Source organism: Filicampus tigris, chromosome 10 (genome assembly GCF_054856515.1).
Source record: "Filicampus tigris isolate MCC_2025a chromosome 10, RoL_Ftig_1.0, whole genome shotgun sequence".
NCBI classification, from domain to species: Eukaryota; Metazoa; Chordata; class Actinopteri; order Syngnathiformes; family Syngnathidae; genus Filicampus; species Filicampus tigris.
Genome location: NC_141226.1, coordinates 9682252 through 9704382, shown reverse-complemented (window position 1 = coordinate 9704382; position 22131 = coordinate 9682252). Strand labels below are relative to the sequence as shown.

General features: G+C 41.9%; 2 protein-coding genes across 4 annotated transcripts; one reads left to right on the top strand and one right to left on the bottom strand.

The window, feature by feature from the left end:
* Nucleotides 1-1698: 1698 nt before the first annotated feature.
* Nucleotides 1699-11341, bottom strand: cmpk1 (cytidine/uridine monophosphate kinase 1). 3 transcript variants are annotated; one of them, XM_086043470.1, is made up of 6 exons: nucleotides 11050-11338; nucleotides 6577-6723; nucleotides 4898-5050; nucleotides 4725-4801; nucleotides 3717-3813; nucleotides 1699-2412 (listed from the first exon to the last, which is right to left on the bottom strand). In XM_086043470.1, the coding sequence occupies exons 1-6, from the start codon at nucleotides 11191-11193 to the stop codon at nucleotides 2371-2373; spliced, it is 660 nt and encodes a 219-aa protein (XP_085899596.1). In that variant the 5' UTR covers nucleotides 11194-11338; the 3' UTR covers nucleotides 1699-2370. The 3 variants fall into 3 exon arrangements, with proteins under 3 accessions (XP_085899596.1, XP_085899597.1, XP_085899598.1); XM_086043471.1 differs by lacking the exon at nucleotides 1699-2412 and adding an exon at nucleotides 2438-3539 and having other exon boundaries at nucleotides 11050-11340; XM_086043472.1 differs by lacking the exon at nucleotides 1699-2412 and adding an exon at nucleotides 2443-3250 and having other exon boundaries at nucleotides 11050-11341.
* Nucleotides 11342-11415: 74 nt separating this feature from the next.
* fam78ba (family with sequence similarity 78 member Ba) lies at nucleotides 11416-21018 on the top strand. Its single transcript, XM_086043469.1, has 3 exons — nucleotides 11416-12456; nucleotides 15531-15810; nucleotides 20218-21018. Exons 1-3 carry the CDS (start codon nucleotides 12083-12085, stop codon nucleotides 20458-20460), a joined length of 897 nt encoding a protein of 298 aa, XP_085899595.1. The 5' UTR covers nucleotides 11416-12082; the 3' UTR covers nucleotides 20461-21018.
* Nucleotides 21019-22131: the final 1113 nt, after the last annotated feature.

The window sequence follows — 22131 nt, the reverse complement described above, 5'->3', positions numbered from 1 at the left end:
TGTACAACCACTGTTTTGGAGATAGTAAAACCATTTACTATTATTGACGCAATATTTACAGTTACACAAGTGCTGTAATTAAGGTATTTAATAACTTGATACTGCGTAACAAACATACCTTTCATGTAGTTAAGCCAGATACTGCCATTATATTCATGAAAATTATTAGAAAATTATATATATATATATATATATATACATACACACACACACACATATATATATATATATATATATATATATATATATATATATATATATATATATATATATATATATATATATATATATATATATATATATATATATATATATATATATATATATATATATATATATATATATATATATATATATATATATATATATATATATACACACACACACACACACACACACACACACACACACACCCCCACACACACACACGCACCCACCCCCACACACTGTCCGGAAAGCTTCACACAGGGTTATGGAGTTGGACAGTGTGCTGCTGCCCTCTTGTGTGTAAATAGTAAATTGCATATAGAGTGTATTTTATACGCTTGACAGCGGGGCCACGGGCCAGACATTATTAACGATATGACAGAGGTTGCGGCCGGATAAAATTTGGCCGTATTTGGCCCCCGGGCCGGACTTTGGACATGTTTGGACTACAGTATTACCGAAATATGTAAGGGTATGATATACAGATACCTCACAATAAACTGTATACACATTTTGTTAATGTGAGACGATCACCAAGGCCCGTTAGTGAATTATGAAAGAAACAGGTCTGTGCTCATAATTCATTTTATTGAGACGACATGCGTTTTTTTTTCATCATAGCCATTAGCTTGGCGTGTGTTGGAAATCATACCTTTTCAAAAATAAGTAGTTTTGACACAATACTAATCATTATTAATCTGATTAACGTGATGCTAGATTTGGTTCAATATTTGCTTAATCTATTCATATTGTCCAGGATGAGTGGAACAGTCTAAAGCCACCCAACAAACCATTTTGGCAAAGAAACACTTAACGAATAAATAAAGACCAAAAATTGACTAAGGATAGCACATCCATAAACGACGTGACTTGATTTAACCAATGAGAGAGCAGTCTGGTGAGTTGAAAGTGTCAAGATTTGTTTTCGATGGCTTCGTTACGAGGTGCCATTCATTTTTCAAGCATTCGCGGGCAGACCTTCGCGGCTTCACAAAAAATGTTTAACTTCAAACCGATAACACTCTCTAATGAAAAAACGTTTCTTTCCTGGGGTAACAACATATGTAACTGATTGGTGCATGACTGCGGGGCTGTGCCCACAATGAGTGCAACCGTGCTTTTTAAATCCGCCTTCAGTATGATTGGTTGTTTTTCCTCAGGTGTGGCAGTTTCTTGCATATCATATTTGAGGAACAAATGAATGAATGATTATTTTCCAAAGGTCATCATGTGTGATGTCAAGTCATGACTGTTTTAACAAATGTAACCCAGGATAGAAAACTCATTATTTAACAGAGACCAATATTTTTATTTTTGCAGCCTGTTTGAAAGTAGTGTAGAACCAGTGTCAAACAAATTATGAATACATTCACTAAAAATTTGGGCAAAGGTACAATTTGGGGAATTAACTATTCGTGATTAATGCTTATGTATCATCTACTTATGTATCATTGTTCACGATACTCAGATGCAAATAAATACAACACGGAATGTTTTCATAACTGTTTTATCTTCTGCAGATACAATCTGTATGATCTCAGGAGGTGTGGGTATGATGAAGGGCATTGAGTGGTTCTGATCGTTGCTCATTTGAGTCACAGCTCACAGAACTTCTAAGTGCAGTACTCAGCGTGAAAAGCGCTACTTGGTCAGGCCCGTCCGGCCATGGTCTTGGCAGCATGGTCGTCAAATCTAAAGCGGGACAATTATGCATTTCAATTGCAAACTATTCCAGCGGTCTTTGACTTCTCTCGTCAATACGTTTGATGATTTGGTCTGAAAAGCACGGCAGCTGCTGCCAACAACTATAAGATCATGTAAAGACATCAGTAATAGATTTCTGAAGCAAAGCACATCTCCTCATTGGTAACAGTACATTTTGTCCCTATAGACAGCGCTCCAAACTAGGATGGCAGGTAATGCAGATGGACCATCACTCCCGGTGAGCTTTTCATTACTAATTCCAACCCGAAACATTGTACACAATGACCCAAAAAAATAAACAGTGCAGATTTTACAAGAGAAAGAAAACACATGGTAACCGAAAGAATAACGTCATATGAGTGCACATATAAATATTACGGTTAGCAGTATGAATTGGCAGGTGGTAAAAAGAAAAACTAAAAAGGGTAAAAATGAGTGCCGCTGACAGCAGGGGAGAAGTCAACCCTCTTTGTCTAAGATGAGTTTCACATCAGCAAAGACCTGGAAGAGACAAACAAACATGTGAGGAGTGTTCATTGGCGGCAATTGAATAACAGTAGCGCCGACGTCAGAGATTTTCAAGATATGAGCCATTGTTTGGCTCATTTTTTTTTGCATTTACTTCCAAGTGTGCTGTGACTGTCACTATTGAATATTTTCAAAATCAATTATTTTATCGTATTAAAAGAATATTTCTCCACGAGTACTGTTTATCATCAATTATGTTGTTTATTTGATATTGTTCAGCGATAACAAAAACAACAACTGAAAACAACAATAGAGCAATATCAAAAGAGGGATTGGTGTACTCGCCAACCTTTTTTGAAACTGATTCAGTTACTAGTTTGGTCTTTGTTTTCCAAAGTAAAAGCAGATGTCTGTCTGAATTTGATTGAACACAAAAGATAATCAATGTGCTTTCATAAAGGAATACATAAGTCAAGAGAATAATTATTGTTGTTAAGAGGCTGATATCAAAGGATTTGGACCATGTTAAGATAAACAATGGCTCTAAGGAGCATAATATCAAACCTCAATTTGTTCTATGCTTGGTATGCTTAGCAAAGGTTTATCAAATAGCTTTACAAAACATAAACGAGTGCAGAAGCGCCACGATTCCACATCAAAAGTGTGCAAACGCAACCGTTGGACGTCAACACGAAACAAACTGGACTTGTTAAAAGGAAGGGCACAGTTATCATTCAAGCTTGCCATTTTTTCCTTGGGCAAAACAATGAGAAAACTGAATTTATGTGTAAAACCCTGGACAAGCATTATTCTCACCGTAGAAGCTGCCAACATTCATGAGGAGTTGACAACCGACTGCAGTGCTGCTTTTCTACACAGAAACCACAGTGAAAGCATAAGACTAAGATACACTTTATGAGGCCCACTGTGAGGAAAATTAACATGGAGTGACAAAAAGTAGATGAGAAAGACCTATTATCCCCCCCAAAAAAACAAAAACGGGGGGAAATGGAAAATGGAAAAATGCACACCTTCAAGTCCAGCTGACTTTCGTCTCAAAAAGCAGACTGCACCCCAGACTAGTCACCAGTCATTTGTAGGCCACCTATTCTATTAACAGTGAACCCCCGCTATTGGAAGGGGATCGGAAAGGAGCCCTGCTGCAAATTGCGGAAATATATAAATTAGTGACGCCCACTCAAAAAGATTTAAACTATGCCTATGTGTGTATTTTCAGTCTTTCCTTATTGTCATTTTGGACCTGAGAAGTTCGTGTCTCTGCTTCAACTCGGAGTCGAGCTATTGACGTGTCTCTTACAGTTTAGGAGTACACTAACCTCATCCACGGAGTGAGAGGCATCCACACAGCGCACTTTGCCTTGTTTCTCGTACAGCGCAATGATCGGTCGTGTTGACTGCAGGTATGTTTGGATTCTGTATGGGGAAAACCATTATCGGAGTCAGACGACACAAAGGATGACAAGTATAGTTAGCCAGGTCAAATACACTAAGGTGTCAAAGTTTTCTTTACTGATATTGCTAATGTTTAGGCAACAGTTATATGAAATATTGAACAATAGATACTCTGTTTTAATCTGGAGCAAGAGCCAGGTTTTTTGTCATTCTGATTGAAATCATTCCAGATGAAGATCTTTCGTCACATGTCCACACGTGATGCGATCTCTTCCAATGTGCTGTTGACATGCTCCACTAGGTTAATCAGAACCGTCTGACATGCGGCGATGGATGTAAACACCATGTGATTTATCAAGATCATCAACATTTTGGTTGAGTGGTGTGCTGTGAGATTCTTCTCATGTAAAATACTACTTCTCCCCGAGTTTGGGATATTGGGTTAAATTTGGGAATGAACCTTAAGTGCACAAAAATCTTTACAGGGGAACTTCATTTGACCTTCTCTTAACTTCTGAGTGCACATGTCCAACTGTCAATGTTTCAGTATTTTTGTCCAACTTGGGAAGGTCATATGACGTTCAGCAGGAAAGGTTAAAGTGCATTTTATGCATGGATGCACTCAGACCTTTTAGCGTATCGGTGCCGAAACTGTACATAACATTTTCTGATATTGAATGAGCCGATACCACATCAGCAGACTGATACACCTTCCGGGTAGGAGCCATGTCAGCTGGGCGTGTACTTTAACGACGCGGACGACAACACTTATTTCTTTCTGTGCTATTGTAAAAAAGATTATTAGGGGAATTAACATTAGCAATGGAAGGGTATTTAGATAGCACACATTAAACAATCATAGTTGGAATGATTGTTGTTTTTTTTTGTTTATTACTGTATGTTTGGTAAGATGGGATGTCAAGTTAGCGCACCGTTTCTCCAAGCTTTCTCTGTTGTCATCTGTACGCCCACTGCTTTTTCCTCGTTCTAAACATCTTTTGATGCAAACCTGTGCACGGATAACATAAGAGATGAGAGGTCATCAGTGTTATCTTTGTTGTTCCTTTATGTTTCTCAACTTCTCTGCCGCATTTCCATGACATACCTCGTTGCTGCAGTCGAAGAAAAGCACAAACTTGACATCTGCTTCTCCATCCATGACATTGTTCCAACCCTGAAGGTTGTCCTCATTGCGGGGGAAGCCATCTATGAGGAAGCGAAACTTTTGTTCATCTTTTTTCATGGTCTCTTCCATTGCCTTCAGAGGGATGAAAAAACATTTGCTTAAATGACAGGACATGCTTCTTGATGGAAAAACAACACAAAATGATGTTTTGTTCTTTGGTCTATGAAAAATCCATCTGGCTTGTCACAGTGGAAGCTAGAACAAAACAAGGAATTGCACTGGTTGGCAGGCTTTTGGTAGAGATTTTTTTCCTTACCGAAATGGAAAACATTTGCTATTCAAAACGGTGGTTGTCATAAATTAGAACACTGCTGCCCCCTTGTGGAATTAAAGGCTCCATGCACAACAGTAAAAAGAGCAGGAACATTTGGGAGATTTACTTCTCATCTATGTGCTGTGCGTGTGTGTGTGTGTGTGTGTGTGTGTTGGAACTCTGTATTCTGTTAGTCCAATGCAAATATGTGATATTACTAAAATGGTTATTGGTTATTATGGACATGATATGTTTATGATCACTGCATCAACCCGAGTAGCACACTTAAACGTTTGGAATAAGGTTAGGGTGAAGTAGACTGCTACACAGGTACATTGTAGCCAACCGAAGAAAACATCTCAGCCATTTTCATTAAATTTCATCAAGCAAAAAATGGGTGTCACTTCCTAAAGCAGAACATGTGCTGATAATATAGATGGCGATATAGATTTGACCATTGTCAATTTATGCCAGAGTTTCAATAACCAAAGGCCAATAAACTTTGAAAGTTTATGACAAAACACTATTAGATGCAGTGGATATAAAGAGTGTACAAACTCCTGTTCAAATAACAGGTTTTTGTTATTAAAAAAACAACAACTATATATTAAATATCATTATATTTAAACATATATGTACATATCAATTCAGCGGTATTAATAATTGATGTTTCCTGTGTGGAGTTTGCATGTTCTCCCCGTGCCTGGGTGGGTTTTCTCCGGGTACTCCGGTTTCTTCCCTCATTCCAAAACCATGTATGGTTGGTTAATTGGACACTCTAAATTGGCCCTAGGTGTGATTGTGAGTGCAAATGTTTGTTTGTCTCTGTGTGCCCTGCGATTGGCTGGCAACCATTTCAGGGTGTATCCCGCTTACTGCCCGAAGTCAGCTGGGATAGGCTCCAGCTTGCCCACGACCCTTGTGAGGAAAAGCGGTTTGGATGATGGATGGATGGATGGATAATTTGTCATCTGTGTTCTATCTGCTAAAGGAAAAGTAGCGTATTTTTTGCATTGATTTTTTTCTTCGTTTTGATTCTAACTCCGGTTAGAGCGCCCCTAGCGGTGGAAGAAAAATCTGCAGAATAGTCGCACCTTTATATAAACCGCATGGTTCAAAACCTAAGAAAAAAATAGCGGCTTATCATCTACAAAAAAGCAGCAGTACTGCTTAGAAAAACAGAGATCGAAAAAAATTCTACTTTAACCAAGGAAGTTGAAGAAATTTCAAATAATTTCTGATAATACATATTTTACATGTCAGTTGATTTCAATTAAATGACTTGCAGCAGCTCTTAAGGAACTTAACATGTGGTGTATCAATCGGTCTCTTATCAGTTTCTTACCATTTTAAGTAAGTTGATGGTGATCTCAACAGGGACAATTTTGCCTTCCTTGATGAAGTTGGCGATGAGAACTCCAAACTCCGATCCCTCTCTGGCCCGTTCTGCCCTCAGCAGGTCTCCAGCTGACAGATGAGTGTAGTTGTAGTTCTGAAGTACAAAGCAACACAGCCAGTTCAATATGCACATTGCATATTCCATCCAATCCTGAACCTTATCCATGAGTACACCCAGGACTGGTCACCAGTCAATCGCAGGACATGGAGACAACCATTCAAACTCACATACATAATGGGCAATTCAACCTAATGTTTCAATCCAAAAACCTCTCGCCTGTGAGACAGTTGTGCGAACCACTATGTCACTGTGCTGCCTTGTATTTTCCACATTTAAATACAACACTAATTATACACCCAGGGGACAGAGTTATGAATCTTTTTTTTTTGAAGCGGCTTCATCCCTTGCACACCCTGAACTTGGAGCTACATCCGGGAAAGTGCTCTTTGGACTGAATGAATAGAGTGTCTGTGTACAACTGTCATTCAGGCCTGAAAACCATCCATGAAGACCAACAGCCAACACCCAGCAATACAAACATACACACATGCGGACATGCAACCACTCCAAAATAGCAAAGACAGACATGAGGACTGAAACAGAGCTTGAATAAACAGAAAGTACCGGTATGTGTTTCGAAAGAGGATTCCGAAATTGAAATACCTGGTAATAAGTGAATGTTAGGCAGCACGGGGGAGAGTGATTAGAACAATCACTTTCCTGTGAGGAGCGCCCATGTTCTCCTTGTGCTTGCGTGGGTTTTAACTAGCTTCCTCCCACTCAAAAAACATTCGTGTTAGAGCACTGAAGACACATAAGGCAATTGACCCTCGCACACACAAACCAATGCATTGCAACGGAAAAACGGCATTCTCTGGACACCTTATGAGATGCAACATAAAGAACGTCACAATTTTTTTTATTGAACCACAGACAACATGCCGCGTTTGTCAAGGAAGAAATGGATTGCCACAGCCACTGTACAAAATGAGGAAACAGTGAGGAATAAAGACAATAGTGTGGATATTTGAGAGGATCTTTGCTCCATTCATTTACTGCATGAGTGCATTTCAATGACAGAGACACGCCACACTTTGCTTTTTCAGCCACACGTACATAGGAAATAAATATAGTTACGTGTTTTTTGTAAAACACAATACAGTGGGATCACGCTAGTTGCGGGGGATGGAGACAGGCCTGATCACAAATAGCAAAATCTGCAACAAATTATTCTAATTGCCATTAAAAAAAACATTTTTGAAGCAGGGGATCAGTTGAAAAAAATATATAGAAAATTGAAGAAGCAAGGATCTGGAAAAAATACAGGGTTCCATGAAAAAATGGGGGACAGGTTCCAAAAGTCTGCAAATTGTTGAGTCTGTAAATGCCAGCAAGGGTTCACTGCATAACAGTATACTAGTGTATACACTCTATTGGTACGGCTTGATGGTGGATGGCTGGATGTTGATTCAAACCCGGAAACGTAATTTTTCTTGTGAATGCATTTTACCAACAGACTCTCCACGCTTTGTTTTTTTTTTTGCCACAGGTATATACAGGAAGTCCTCGAAATACGACGTGAGCGGCCTACGACGTTTCGACTTTACGTCACCCGTGCCTCTTCCGCCATTTTGTCTCCAGCACCATAGTGACTACGTTTACATGAAGTTAATATTCGGGTTAAGGTCAAAACTCAGATTTCTGAAACATTTGAAATAACCCGTTTACATGAATGAGCGGACAGAGTTGCTCCGGCAATTGAATAACCCACAGTGAACGGCGACTCACGGGGTTGTGACTCAAATGGACGTCATTTCCGCTTGTTACTTTCAACTGTCAATAAAACACTTGATATTCATGTCACTCGCCACAGGAATGAAGCAGCCGGTTTCCTTCTCGCTCCAAAAGTGTGCTTTTGTGCCCAATCTCTGAGCTTGTTTACCTCTACTTGTGTATTTGTTAGGGGTGTAACGGTACACGTGGGTGTATTAATACGTTTCGGTATGGCATGATCGGTTCGGTCCACTTGCGTTCGGTTCGGTTATTTATTTTTTCAAAAAAGTGTACCAATTACTTGTCATCTTTTCCAAATAAACATATATTTTTTTTAAAAATCGGGGTTTTTTGTACCGAAAATATAGCGAACCGAAGTTTCCCAAAAACCGAACAGAAATGTGATTTAGCGTACTGTTACACCCCTAGTATTTGTGGTGGGTTGTGCGCCAAACACCGCACTTACGCATACAAGCACAAGACCAGGATTCTGAAATTGAGCATGCGCGGAGTGTCCCTATCGTATTTGTTTTTACGCTGACAGTATCTTTGCTTTTTTGCCCTCCCCTCCTTCTTCTCCATCTACCTCTCAGCAATAATGGTAAATACAGCATCTTTTGTTTTTATTTTAATGTATTTTTGTTTTTTATACTAAATATTTTGACGTAAATATAAACTTTAAAGGTGAAATCCAACATACGGGGAATTTGGGTTACATTGACAGTGTGGGAACGGAACTCGTTCATAAATCGAGGACTCCCTGTATTACATTAAAAATATATTTAGCATTGCAAAACCCCATATATACTGTATATGTATTGTTTTGGTTTGGCGGTGGTCAGCTGGATCTGGCTTCATACCTGGGAATGTCAGTTCCCGTGGGAGCTCGTGATTCAATGTGGCATATTTGATTGGCCATTATACTTGTGACGTCATGTCACCATTAGCCTCCGTTTCAAATCTCAAATCGTAGCAAAACCACCCCACCAATTGTGCAAAAGTTTATCCGCATTCAACCACGTTGCTCAGTATGCAAGAGGACCAATGCGGTTAAGCGGTATAGAAAATGGGCTTAAGTATGGAACTGTGTATTAGTGGGACTTCACACAATCAGTCATAGATGAGCTAATGGATATACAATTGCACAAGTTAGAAAACGTCTGGCATACTAGTAACAGATAGCATCTTCATAGGCAAGTTAGACCAACTTGTTTCTACCACTGTTCCTTTGTGACCCTCATATGTGTGGGTGACTGAAAAAGCAAGTGCCTTGTGACTGACTGGCGACCAGTCCAGGGTTTTTTGCCTAAAGGCCCTGATACAACAAACCGACGTCGGAGATCGTGAAGCGTCGTGAAGCGTCTTTAAGCGCCATCTGATTGGTGTAGTGGCCACCGCCGTAGTGTCGTAACCCGTCTGTAAGCGTCTTGGGGTCGTTTACGTATGTTGAATCGGCGTCGCCAGTCGTGACATTTGGTCACTCTGATTGGCTGTTAGCTAGCAAATCAGTGCGCGAAGCACCAACGGAAAGTGACAAAGGCGGAAAAACAGTGAGCATGCCTCCGCTGCCTTAATCTTCTTACAAGTACAAGAGCGAGGGTTGACAATGTAAGTATTTCACAATACCGTGTCAAGAAGGTGATGGTTTACTTTGCGTGGAAGTTCATCGTGAGCGAAGAATATAGCTGAATGCATTGTATACGTTTTTATAATCCGCCCCCGGCCAACAGCTTTCCGGTTGGAGTTTTCTGACCATGAGAAATGGTGACTACCAGCGGCGATGGTACCAAAGGGTATTACATCTTATGCATGCGCAGAATGTACTTTAATGGTCAGCGTCGCTGTCTGTCGTTGCGGTGTATTCCTCAAGCGTGAGGTGCCGACAGCCTGCCGGACTGTAGGCCGGGATAAGCGTCTGTCACTGTTGGCCAGCATCTTTTTGGTGTATCGGGGCCTTAAAGCAGCTCCGGTCCACAAGGGCCGCCTTCCTGCCTGTTTTCCAGCTCTCCTTGCTGCAATGCTCCTGATCCAAATGATAAGTTAATCAGAATGCTCTAAAGAAGCTTGATAACGATCCTGATCTTTTGAATCAGGTGCGTTGCAGCAGGAATAGATGGAAAACAGGCAGAACACCGGCCCTTGAGGACCGAGTTTGGACACCCCTGGCCTAAAGTCAGGTGCAACAGGCAAGGTTACATTGGAAAGTGCACCCCACTTAAACACATTGACACCTACACAACGTCTGCTATCAGAAGATACTGATAAGGTTACAAATACGGCAACTACTGCTTGGTTTGTTTTTACCATATATGGATTCTAATTCAAAACGTGATTTTAGCGAGTTTGAGTTCAGCATAAAAGCTCAGCTATTCATAAAACTTGGTTATTCTCATGTACCCTGTATAAAGCAAAGTGTCCCACTTACATTACTCAAGTACAGGGTGTAATTACGTTTGCCAACTCAGATAACTAGCTGACTAGCTAGCGAGCACTAGTTCATTTTAGAGGACGACCGGAAGTCAAGGAAGCGGCGATAATAGCTATTCCTTACTCGTGTTGCTGTTATTGTTGTTGTTTTTTGACTGTCCGTGATAAGACGTCATATAAAAGGTGTTTGAATCACTCTCGCAATCTCTTGTAGCTTACCTCGACGATTTTGGCGCATTGGGTCCCTTTACCGGCACCAGGCCCGCCCAGCACGAACACAACCTGCGGCTTCTTCATCGCACACACCCGGTACAACAAGCTCGGCACCCTCTGCGCGACGTTATTCACCAAACGGCCTATCATAAACCAGCCACACTGGCTCCTAAAGTGTCAAACAGCACGTCTCGGGGAAGGGAGGACGAACAGAAGCCCGGCTCGTCGTCTGTTGAATGCGTGTCAGGCAGTACAAGTGAGAGCGGCCGAAGGACACCACTTCCGCATTCGGGCTTGACGTCCAATGAGACCATCAGGTTCTTGTGACGTAAAAAGCGCCCCCCCCCCACAAGGAAGAGGTCGGGTGACGCCACTCCCCTGGCTTTCCAGCATCAGCACCTCCAAAAACCGAGCGAGGGGATCCGCACCGAGAAGAAAAGAGATGTATCCGCATCGAGAGACGGCGGTTGTTTTTTTCCACATTTACCTCGCCTCCGTTCATGATGCACCATTCATGATTTCTAAGAATGGAATCACAGCACAGACAGCCGGGCTTTAAAATAGCGGCAGCCTCGCCTTCACAAGCCGCTTCGCCGGCCTCCATTTGACGGAGCTTTCTGCTCGTTTAGTGATGCAGAGCAGGTGTTTTATCTTTTCGGGGCACCGTGTGAATGTAGGCAAACGGAAGCAATCCAACCCCCCCACCCTGTTTCCTTTTGACGCACCTGTCAGCCCGGTCGCCGCTTGACATGACAGCAGCGCGAAGCCGGGAGCCGAGCAGCAGTAGCAGGATCGAGGAGCCTCCGAAGAAAGGCGTCTCCGGACGCACGGCGGAGAATCTGCATCAGCAGCAGCAGCCCCGGAGAGGCCGGATTGCAGTTTGTGGGGACGAGCGCCAAGGGCAGTGCGGCAGTCAGGAGGCACACCAAGGGGAGGAGGCTGCAGAGATCTGTGATACTTCCTCCCCAGCCCCTACTGCACTCTCACCTCCATATCACCCCCAATATTTGCTCATGCAGGCTGCTTTTACATTTGATGAATGGTGACTGGTTCTCCAGACAAGGGTGGAACCTGGATGGGACTGATGTGCATGCTGGTCAGGTGTCATTTGCTCCCTTGTTTATTGCTCGCTCTGCTGGTCACCTGCACTATGGGATGTATTCAAAGCATCGCGTGCAAGCCCCGCATCAGACGGGAGAATATTGTGGTGTATGAGGTGTCAGCCTCAATTGACCAGTGTCCCACCATCATCGAGGAGAATTCGCCCATCGTACTTCGCTACAAGACGCCGTACTTCAGGGCCTCGGCGGGAGTTGTGATGCCACCGGTACCCCGGAATGAAACTTGGGTGGTGGGCTGGATCCAAGCTTGCACCCAGATGGAGTTCTACAACACGTATGGTGATATTGGCATGTGAGTATACAGTAATTCCTTTTCGCCATTCACCGTTTGCTTTTTCACGTTTTTTTTTCTTCTGGGAAACCTATCCGCAGGTATTTGCTGAAAAAAAATAATTTCTGCAGTTTTTGTGTTCTTTTTGAAGTTCCACAAGATGGCGTCAAAGCCGTGACTAAATAGGAAAGTAGTACGGTGGTACCTTGACTTATGAGTGCACTGAAAAATCAGCGACACAGAAAGGTTTGTGACCAGAAGGTGATCCAGGGGATGATATTGGCAATGGCCCACATTGTGCCTTGTGACTGTCGACTGACAAACTTTCATATGAGTTTGACAGCAAAAGAAAACCAGAATACTAACGTGTAAACTAGGTTTCGTCTGAACTTTTTGAACCCAGTAATGACATTGTTCTTACTTTGAGCTGTTAAAAGGCTGCGTGATTCAATTCCATGTTCAGCACAGTAAAGTGGTGTCTTGAGACCCAATTAACATTTTTTTTCGGGATTCAAGCCGCTGATCATACAGTTGTTTTACTTTGGCTTGAGATATGACCACTGTGAAGTCCAGGTGACTCGACTCAACTCACTTCACAACAAGTGGCAGTTTCGCAGATAGAATGAGTGAAAATTCTTCAAAAAAGATTCCTCAGCCTTTTTATTGCCACTCTCTGCTGCAGGCTACTGTCTAACTAGAATTACACCTTGTCTTGTGCATTTAAAACTGCTTATCTCTGCCAGCTGACTGCTAACATACTAACTCCATATGCAAATGGTCTAACAATTAGCATCTGTGTAGTGGTGTTGTTACTCTATAAGCAACGGAAAACTGAACACAAAAAGTGATGAAAAACATGTAGATGGACCTTATTACCAGAGCTGGGCATTCCGTCTTTGTGACGGACCCGTCCGCCTATCTGTCACTGACGGATGCCCGTTGTGCTGATGGTTGACGAATGATGGGAACATCTTTAAAATAGACGGATTAAGCAGAGACGGAAACCCCTTTATCTAGTCCACCATTCGTCTGCAGTCCGCCATTACTCCATTTTTTTGCAGCGAGACTTCTACGGCCAACTTGTGAGGAACCAGGCTGTCAAAGCAAGCAGGTAGGCTTCCAAAAGGGAGTGAAAGTTTAGTTGGACTCGCTGACGGACGGCCGTTGAAAATTAGAGGAGGACCAGGCCTATAGACGGGTACTTTGTTTTCCCGTACTTTGAGGGACGATGGAATGGTACCCACACTGCAGACAGATGACAAATAACAAATACTCAATTTTTAGTAAAATGCCCAGCTTTGCTTATTACAATACTCAGGCTTATATTCTTTATTTCTCTGCAAAGAACAACTAACATTACTGCCATATTGAGATGTCGAGAGAAGAGCTCAGCCCTCAGGACAGTACGTCTGACTTAAACTGTCCCCTGGTCAGAGAATATACTGTATATTATAAATATTTAATTATGTCATTTCTGTATGTTTTTATAAATGATAATATTATAGAGTGCGATTTTTGTCATTAACAAACACATTACAAATGTTGTTGTTGTTTGGGGGGAGGTTGGAATGTTTTAACAGCATTACAATTTATTTCAATGGGGAAAATGGATTTGATACGTGAGTAAATTGAGGAACGCGCTTGGTCACAGAACAAATTCAACTCGTATGTCATATTACCTCTGTAAATGGTGTCAATGAAGTATTTTGAAGTGATATCTCCACTGAGAGACAAGATTTGTATGTCGGGAAGAAGCTAAGTTGAGCCTGGATTGTTCAAGGGGTACTCGCCCCATTACCAGAATCGTGCATCACCCCTCACTAAAACTCTTATAACTCAAAGGGGGCATTGGCTTGGGGGCGGGCAGAGGGTTGGGTGTTTTCTGGCTGAACTGTGACCTAAATAATTTGTATACTACGACAAGCTATGCTAAATAAACTAATCAAGTGCTAAGCTAATAAATCACTAACCTGAAAAATTGTTATAAAGATGTTTGAAAATGCTACTATTCCAAAGCCAACTCACTACGGAGGCGTGTACGACACTGAACCGCTTATATACCCAATGCTGGCAGAGTGACTACGTCAAGATTCCGGAAGTGATGTCAGGATGGCCTGCTAGTCCAATCAGAGGACAGCAAGCCAAGTTTACATGCAGTGCAGTTTTTAACCTGAAGATGGCTCCACACAGACGGCTTTTGCCCCAAATTCAAGATGTCAACAAACATGCACTAAAATGTCAAAATAATGACCAGATGTACAGACGGCATTAGTAGACACTCATTTATAGAGTTTATCAGCAAAAAAAAAAGTTAATTTGGGGGTGACTACCCCTATAATGCTTCACCACATGTGTATGTGCAGTACATGCACACTTCCAATGTATTTTTTGTAGGCAAATTTTCTGTAAGCCATTTATTTTTAAAGAGAAAGTCAACCCAGAAAATGCCTTTACAATAAAATGTGCTATGCGCCTCCAATAGTCTAAATACAGGATTCTGATTACTTTTGCATTTGTGGAATACGAGTTAAGCAGCCAAATCCACCCGTTTTTTGCCATCTCAGAGGGCAGCCACCTGCTGTCGATTGAAAACGATCACAGTTGCTCAAGGCTCAGGTAACAACCAATCACGGCTCACCTTTTTTCTGATGATGAGCCATGATTGACTGAGCCCTGAGCAAATGAGATGTCATTTTCAGTTGACAGAAAGTGACAAAATGGCCGCCCCTTGAGATGGACAAAAGCGGGTGGATTTTACTACTTAACTCTTATTCCACAAACACAATATCAATCAGAATGTTGTGTTTAGACTAGTGGGGCTGCATTAAACACATTATTGTAAAGATACATTTTGGGTAGACTTCCACTTTAAGGCTAATGTTGTAAAATGAGTTTGAAATGTTATAAAAAAGTATTGTGGGGTAATAGTTTCTGGTATGTTTATGGTTTGAACCATAGGCAATTACAAATGGTGTCACGATAATCTCATCGCTGAACGTTCGGTCCTTATAACTGATTATTGTATCGCAAGGAGAATTTGTTTTTGAAATGAACGGCACCCAATTTGTGTCCTTTGCTCCTTTTCCTGCCATAAGGTCCAGCTGGGAACTACCAGAGCTGCGGGAGGGTCGGGTGAAGGCTATCAGCGACTCCGATGGAGTCAGCTACCCGTGGTATGGCAACACCACCGAGACAGTCACACTTACCGGTCCCACCTCCAAACCATCCCGTCTGACAGTCAGCATGAACGACAACTTCTACCCGAGTGTGACCTGGGCCGTTCCCATCAGCAACAGCAACACGCCCATGCTAACCCACATCACCAGGGATCAGAGCTTCATCACGTGGCTGGTGGCCATGAACTCCATCACCAAGGTGCGACAAATGAATAGTAAATTGGCTGGTGTTCAACTTCATCCATCCATCCACCCATCCATTTTCTATAGCGCTTGTCATTATGGTTGCAGGTGAGCTGGAGCCTTTCCCAGCTGACAAAGGGTGAGAGGCAGGGTACACCCAGGATTGGTAACATATAGACAATAGGGGTTGAACTGATTAGTTAGAGATAGTAAAGGAATTGACTGTACCACACCGCATTATAGCAAGCCTTCCTACCTTTTAATACAATTGGCATTGAGAATGTGCAACCCCAGTTCCATTGAAGTTGGGACATTGTGTAAAATGTAAATAAAAACAGAATACGATAATTTACAAATCATGTTCAACCTACAGTTAATTGAATACACTACAAAGACAAGATATTTAATGTTCAAACTGGTAAACTTGATTGTTTTTAGCAAATAATCATGAATTTGGAATTTTATGGCTGCAACACATTCGAAACAAGGTGGGACATTGTCATGTTTACCACTGTTATACATCACCTTTTCTTTGAACAACATTCACTAAACGTTTGGGGAGTGAGGACACTAATCGTTGAAGCTTTGTAGGTGGAATTCTTTCCCATTGTTGCTTGATGTACAGCTTCAGCTGTTCAACAGTTCAGTGTCTCTGTTGTCCTATTTTATGCTTCATAATGCGCCACACATTTTCAAAGGGAGACAGATTTGGACTGCAGGCAGGCCAGTCTACTACCCGCACTCTTTTACTACAAAGCCACACTGTTGAAATACTTGCAGAATGTAGTTTGGCAGGGAGGCACAGTGGACAACTGGTTAGCACATCCGCCTCACAGTGCAGAGGTCGTGGGTTTGAATCCGGCCCCGGCCTTCCTGTGTGGAGTTTGCATGTTCTACCTGTGCCTGCGTGGGTTTTCTCCGGGTACTCCGGTTTCCTCCCACATTCCAAAAACATACATGGTAGGTTGATTGGACACTCCAAATTGCAATTGATTGTGAGTGTGAATGTTTGTTTGGCTGCCAACCAATTCGGGGTGACCCCGCCCGGCCTGCTGCCCATTGACAGCTGGGATAGGCCCCAGCACTCCCGCGACCCTTGTGAGGATAAGCGCCGGTATAGATAATGGATGGATGAATGTGGTTTGGCATTGTCTTGCTGAACTAAGCAGGGCATGAAAAAGACAAAAGACATGAATGGTGCCTTCACAGATGTGTGAGTTACCAATGCCATTGGCACTAACACAGCCCCATACCATCACAGACGCTAGCTTTTCAACTTTATGTCCGCAACGGATGGTTCTTTTCCTCTTTGGCCCGGAGGACACGACGTCTACAATTTCCCAAAACAATTTGAAATGTGGACTCGTTAGACCACAGAACACTTTTCTACTTTACATCAGTCCATCTTAGATGAGCTCGCGCACCGAGAAGCCGGCGGCGTTTCTGGGTGTGGTTGATAAATGGCTTTTGCTTTGTATAGTAGAGTTTTAAGTTGTACTTACGAATGTAGCGTTGAACTGCATTTACTGATAATGGTTTTCTGAAGTGTCCTTGAGCCCATGTGCTGATATCCTTTACACTTTAATGTCGGTTTTGAATGCAGTGCTGGCTGAGGGATTGAAGGTCACGGGCATCTAATGCCTTGCTGCTTACATACATTGATTTCTCCAGATTCTCTAAACCTTTTGATGATATTATGCACTGTAACCGTAGATGATGAAATCCCTAAATTTCTTGCAATTGTACTTTGAGGAAAATTGTCCTGAGACTGTTCAACTATTTTCTCATGCAGTTGTTCACAAAGATGAAGCTCGCCCCATCTTTGCTTGTGAATATTTGCGCAATTCAGCAAAGCTCCTTTTATATCCAATCATGGCACCCACCAGGCTCCAGTTAGCATGTTCACCTGTGGGATGTTCCAAACAGGTGTTTCATGAGCATTCCTCTACATTCTCAGTCTTTTTTCCACCTGGCCCAGCATTTTTGGAATGTGTTGCAGCCATAAAATTATAAGTTAATGATTATTTGCTAAAAACAATAAATTTTATCAGTTTGAACATTAAATATCTTGTCTTTGTAGTGTATTCAATTAAATATAGGTTGAACATGATTTGCAAATCATTGTGTTATGTTTTTATTATTTTACGCCACGTCCCAACTTCAATGGAATACATCATTACATCACACGCAAGCACAGCACAAGCAAACCTGAGTTAAAAAAACTAAATAGGACGTGTTGACTTTGTCCCATGTTGTTTTTATTTCACCAATCACCACACTATGTGTGTGTGTGAGTGTGTGTGGGGGAGGGTGAGGGGGGCGCGTGTGTGTGTCCGTTGTTGCATTTTTTGTGTGGGTGTGCATGTGGTGTGGTGTAGTAAGTAAGTTCTCGACGCCAACTAGCACAGACTCGACCGGCCTGAAATAATGACAGAAGGATGACAGACGGACAGACATGCCCTCCTCTGGCTATTAACAATGAGGACAAGCAGCTCACAGAAAACTTAATGTCATATCCCATTCACTATATAGTGGTAGTACTGTAAACTGCCTCTTGGCTGCAGCAGTGGTGACGTTTGACAACAATTGAATAAGAACCTCATATTTTTCAATCCCAGTTTTTCCTCACGCCTGACGTGGAACAAAATTAATAATTAACAAATAATAAAATACAGGAGGAGACCCCATTCCTGGATAAAGACACACAGCAAACTACATTATAGAACATTTAAAGGGGAAGTCAACCCAAACATATTTTTGAAAAACCCAAAGATATTTTTTTCAAAAATATGTTCTATGCAAGCCCACTAGTTGACACAAGGCATTCTGATAAATATTGCGTTTGTGGAATAAGAGTTACTCCACCCGTTTTCAGCCATCTCTGTGGGTGGCCATTTTGTCACTTCTGTCAACTGAAAATGACATCACAACTACTCAGGGCTCAGTTAACGACCAATCACGGCTGTTTTCTGAAGCTGAATCGTGATTATTCGTTACTTGAGCCCTGAGCAGTTGTGATATCATTTTCAGTCGACAGAAGTGACAAAATTGCTGCCCCCTGAGATGGCTACAAAAGGGTGGATTTTGCTGCTTAACTTATATTCCACAAATGCAATATTAATCAGAATGCCATATTTAGACTAGTGGGGCTGCATTGAACATTTTCTTGTAAATAGTTTTTTGGGGGGTGAATTTCCCTTTAAGGTAACTGTAAATTAATTGACTACAACTCTTCGTCAAAATATAGTCAACAACAGCAAATCTTTAGTTGTTGAACCCTTAATAGACAAAGAACCATTCACACCTCCTCCCATGGACAATTTAGCGTCTTCAATTAACTTACAATGCATATTTTTGCAATTTGAGAGGAACACCCAAGAGAAAACCTACACGAGCTCAGAACATGCAAACTCCAAGTGAAAAGTGAACAAAGATAAAAACCAAGAACTATATTGAGGCAGCATCATGTCATCATCTTCCAAACCGCTTATCCTATATAGGGTCGCGGGGAGTTGCTGGAGCCTATCCCAGCCGTCAATGGGCCAAGGCAGACTACACCCCTGAACTGGTCGCCAGCCAGTCGCAGGGCACACATAGACACCGTCACTGAGCGGGAATCGATCCCACGCTGCCCGCACACAACTCAGGCGTGTGTACCACTACACTATCAGCGGACATTATTGAGGCAGCAGCACTAACCAATTTACAAGGTTAAACCATGCCTTTGAAGAAATCTTAGCATTGCTATTTCATAACTCAACCACGCATTAAAGTATTTAGTTTGAAGGCAAAATATCTTAACAGTGTTGTATTCAGATGTAATCCTACACTACCTTCCCAAGACCAATCATGACTCAGCTTCAGAAAAGAGGTGAGCTGTGATTGGTTGTTATCTGACCGCGGAGCAACTATGATGTCATTTTCAAGTGACAAAATGGCCGCCCCCTGAGATGGCCAAAAACTGGTGGTTTTTGCTGCTTCACTCATATTCCGTAAATGCAATATTAGTCACAATGCCGTGTTTATGTTTAGACTAGTGGAGGTGCATAGAACATTTTCTTGTCAAGAAAACGTTTGGATTTACTTTACTACTCTTTAACAAGCGCTGTTGTGATTATTGTTATACTCTAACCAATCATGTGTATCACAGGCTGCACAGAGGATTTTGGGATTACTATATGCAATTTGCATATGGACATGCTTTTTTTTTGCATACATACATTTATACTTGGTTGTCATGTTCCCTCAGTGCAATTACTGACGGACAAATTGGCCGCTCGCCAAAATTTTTACCTTGCCACTCCCCGTTTCAACTCGTCATTGACGAGGTGACGAACGGGGAGTGCAAAACCTGAGACTGGTGGGAATAAATTGATTCAATTTCAATTGCATCTCATTGTTAAAACTTCCTCTGCTCTTTCAGGAACGGATTGTACTGCAGACGGTGCGGTGGCGTATGCGGGTAGACATTGCCGTCGACCCCGACATGCCACTGGGCTCACGTGCCTCCCTGGTAGGTCGGCCTTATCAGGAGCAGCCGCATATCCTCAACTATCAGGAGCCCATCCCTCCCAACGCCTTGGGGAGGCCGAACGCCAATGACGCCCAAGTGCTAATGTGGAGGCCACGGCGAGGAGCACCACTAGTCGTCATACCGCCAAAATGAGAGACTCCCCCAAAAAAGTTATTGTTTATTCTTGCCAAAACAGAAGATGGGGGTGATGAAGCCAACAAAGGAACTGATGCGTGAAGCGTCAGAGTCCGAATGGACATCTACAGAAATCTGGTATTGCTTTAAGTGTTGTTTGGCCAAGAGCTGCAGTTAGAAAGCTTTGCCAGCATTTTTACAAGTGAACTCTTTTTAGATGCACCGCCAGAGGAATTTGACCCCCGACGAGAACTGCATCCTGCATCCAATATGTAGATCTTATTGCATGTGATGAGAGTGAGCAAAACTGTCATTGAAAAGATTTAAGACTCGTATTTGTTTTGTATTCCTTAAAGCGTTTGTGATAGAGACGTCACATCAGCCAAAAACAAACCGCAGGCTGATGATACCTCTTTCGTGCCATTAAAGGCCTTCATCAGCACACTCGTTACCTGAGTTAAAGAATGTATTCAGATTATTTAAGACACTTAAGTATTATATTAATCTTTTCTGTTAATATCACTGTTATTGTAACAAGTCAGTATGAAAATTACAAACAAAAAGACATCTGCTGGAGTTTATAGCACAATGAATTCATAGAGAAAACATTTCATTTCCAATTGTAACTGTATCTGCTACCGTGTTGAGGATATTATTCATGAGGCTTCAAACAGGAGCGATGGGAATTACCCAGAACAGTGGCAGAGGACAAATTTAAAACAAAAGTGTAATTGCACATCATATCTATTACATCTGAAATGAGACTAAATTACTGAAATAGTCGAGTGAATGTGGGTCTAATCAGGCCATCTTATTCTACGTTGCTACATTGTACATATACTATATTTATAGACAATCAGGGAATCTGACAAACCTGTTATTTCAGAGTGGAATTAATATAAACCAGAACATATTTTGACAATGCTAAAATCATTGTTAACATATGGTACACTGGCTGCGTAGCAGTGGTTTTTGTGTGGATAATCGCCAACGAGAGCCTTCCCGTGTCGCGGTTCTGGTCCGGTTCATGCTGAGCTCCGTCCACAGCTCTGCCTGCCACTCCACAAACAAGTCACATGGCTTATCCTCCATCTGTGCTTCTCTCCAGGTTCATGTCTCATCCTCCCATCTGCCTCCTTTCAAGCTTGTCTGTCCATCTCAGCACACGCGCACACACTACCTCCATTCCAAACTGCTCATTTGCTCTGAAGGCCACAACTATGCAAAGGTTGTCTGAGTGTATAAACAAAAAAAAAACAAGTCTGAAAAATATCAGTTTCATTTCTGTTATCATCTTCGGTTATTTGTAAGGGTGTTTGTTGAATAAAAAGGCCATTACAATCATGTAAATACCCAAAAGATGCTCTGGCACATTTTTATTGATTCAACATGTATCTTGTCAGCAACATTTGTCCGTTGCTATAGTGACTGATTTGGTTTCTTAGCGTGCAGTGGAACAACCTAAAAAAATTCAAAGTAGTCAATGATGTGTGTGCGCCTCAGCGAGTGTGCATGCATGCGTGTGTGCGTGCGTTGATGTGGACGTGTGTGTGTGTGTGTGTGTGAAAGAGACCGTGCACACAAGTGAAATAGATCTCACGTCACATCGGTTTCTATCAGGGCAAAGCTCAGTAATTGCATATAAAGTGAAAATAAAAATGTCTTAGAAATTTGACACCCCGTAGAGAA

Bases quoted from the DNA above. Each gene is read 5' to 3' on its own strand.
- cmpk1 (XM_086043472.1), bottom strand. From the start codon at position 11,193: ATGATAGGCCGTTTGGTGAATAACGTCGCGCAGAGGGTGCCGAGCTTG. The intron at 6,724-11,049 runs GTAAGCTACAAG...TTTGTACTTCAG, and splicing joins AATGCGCCAAAATCGTCGAG to AACTACAACTACACTCATCT. The intron at 3,251-3,716 runs GTTAGTGTACTC...GTTTCTGTGTAG, and splicing joins CCTCTCACTCCGTGGATGAG to AAAAGCAGCACTGCAGTCGG.
- fam78ba (XM_086043469.1), top strand. From the start codon at position 12,083: ATGGTGACTGGTTCTCCAGACAAGGGTGGAACCTGGATGGGACTGATG. The intron at 12,457-15,530 runs GTGAGTATACAG...TCCTGCCATAAG, and splicing joins ACGTATGGTGATATTGGCAT to GTCCAGCTGGGAACTACCAG. The intron at 15,811-20,217 runs GTGCGACAAATG...CTGCTCTTTCAG, and splicing joins CCATGAACTCCATCACCAAG to GAACGGATTGTACTGCAGAC.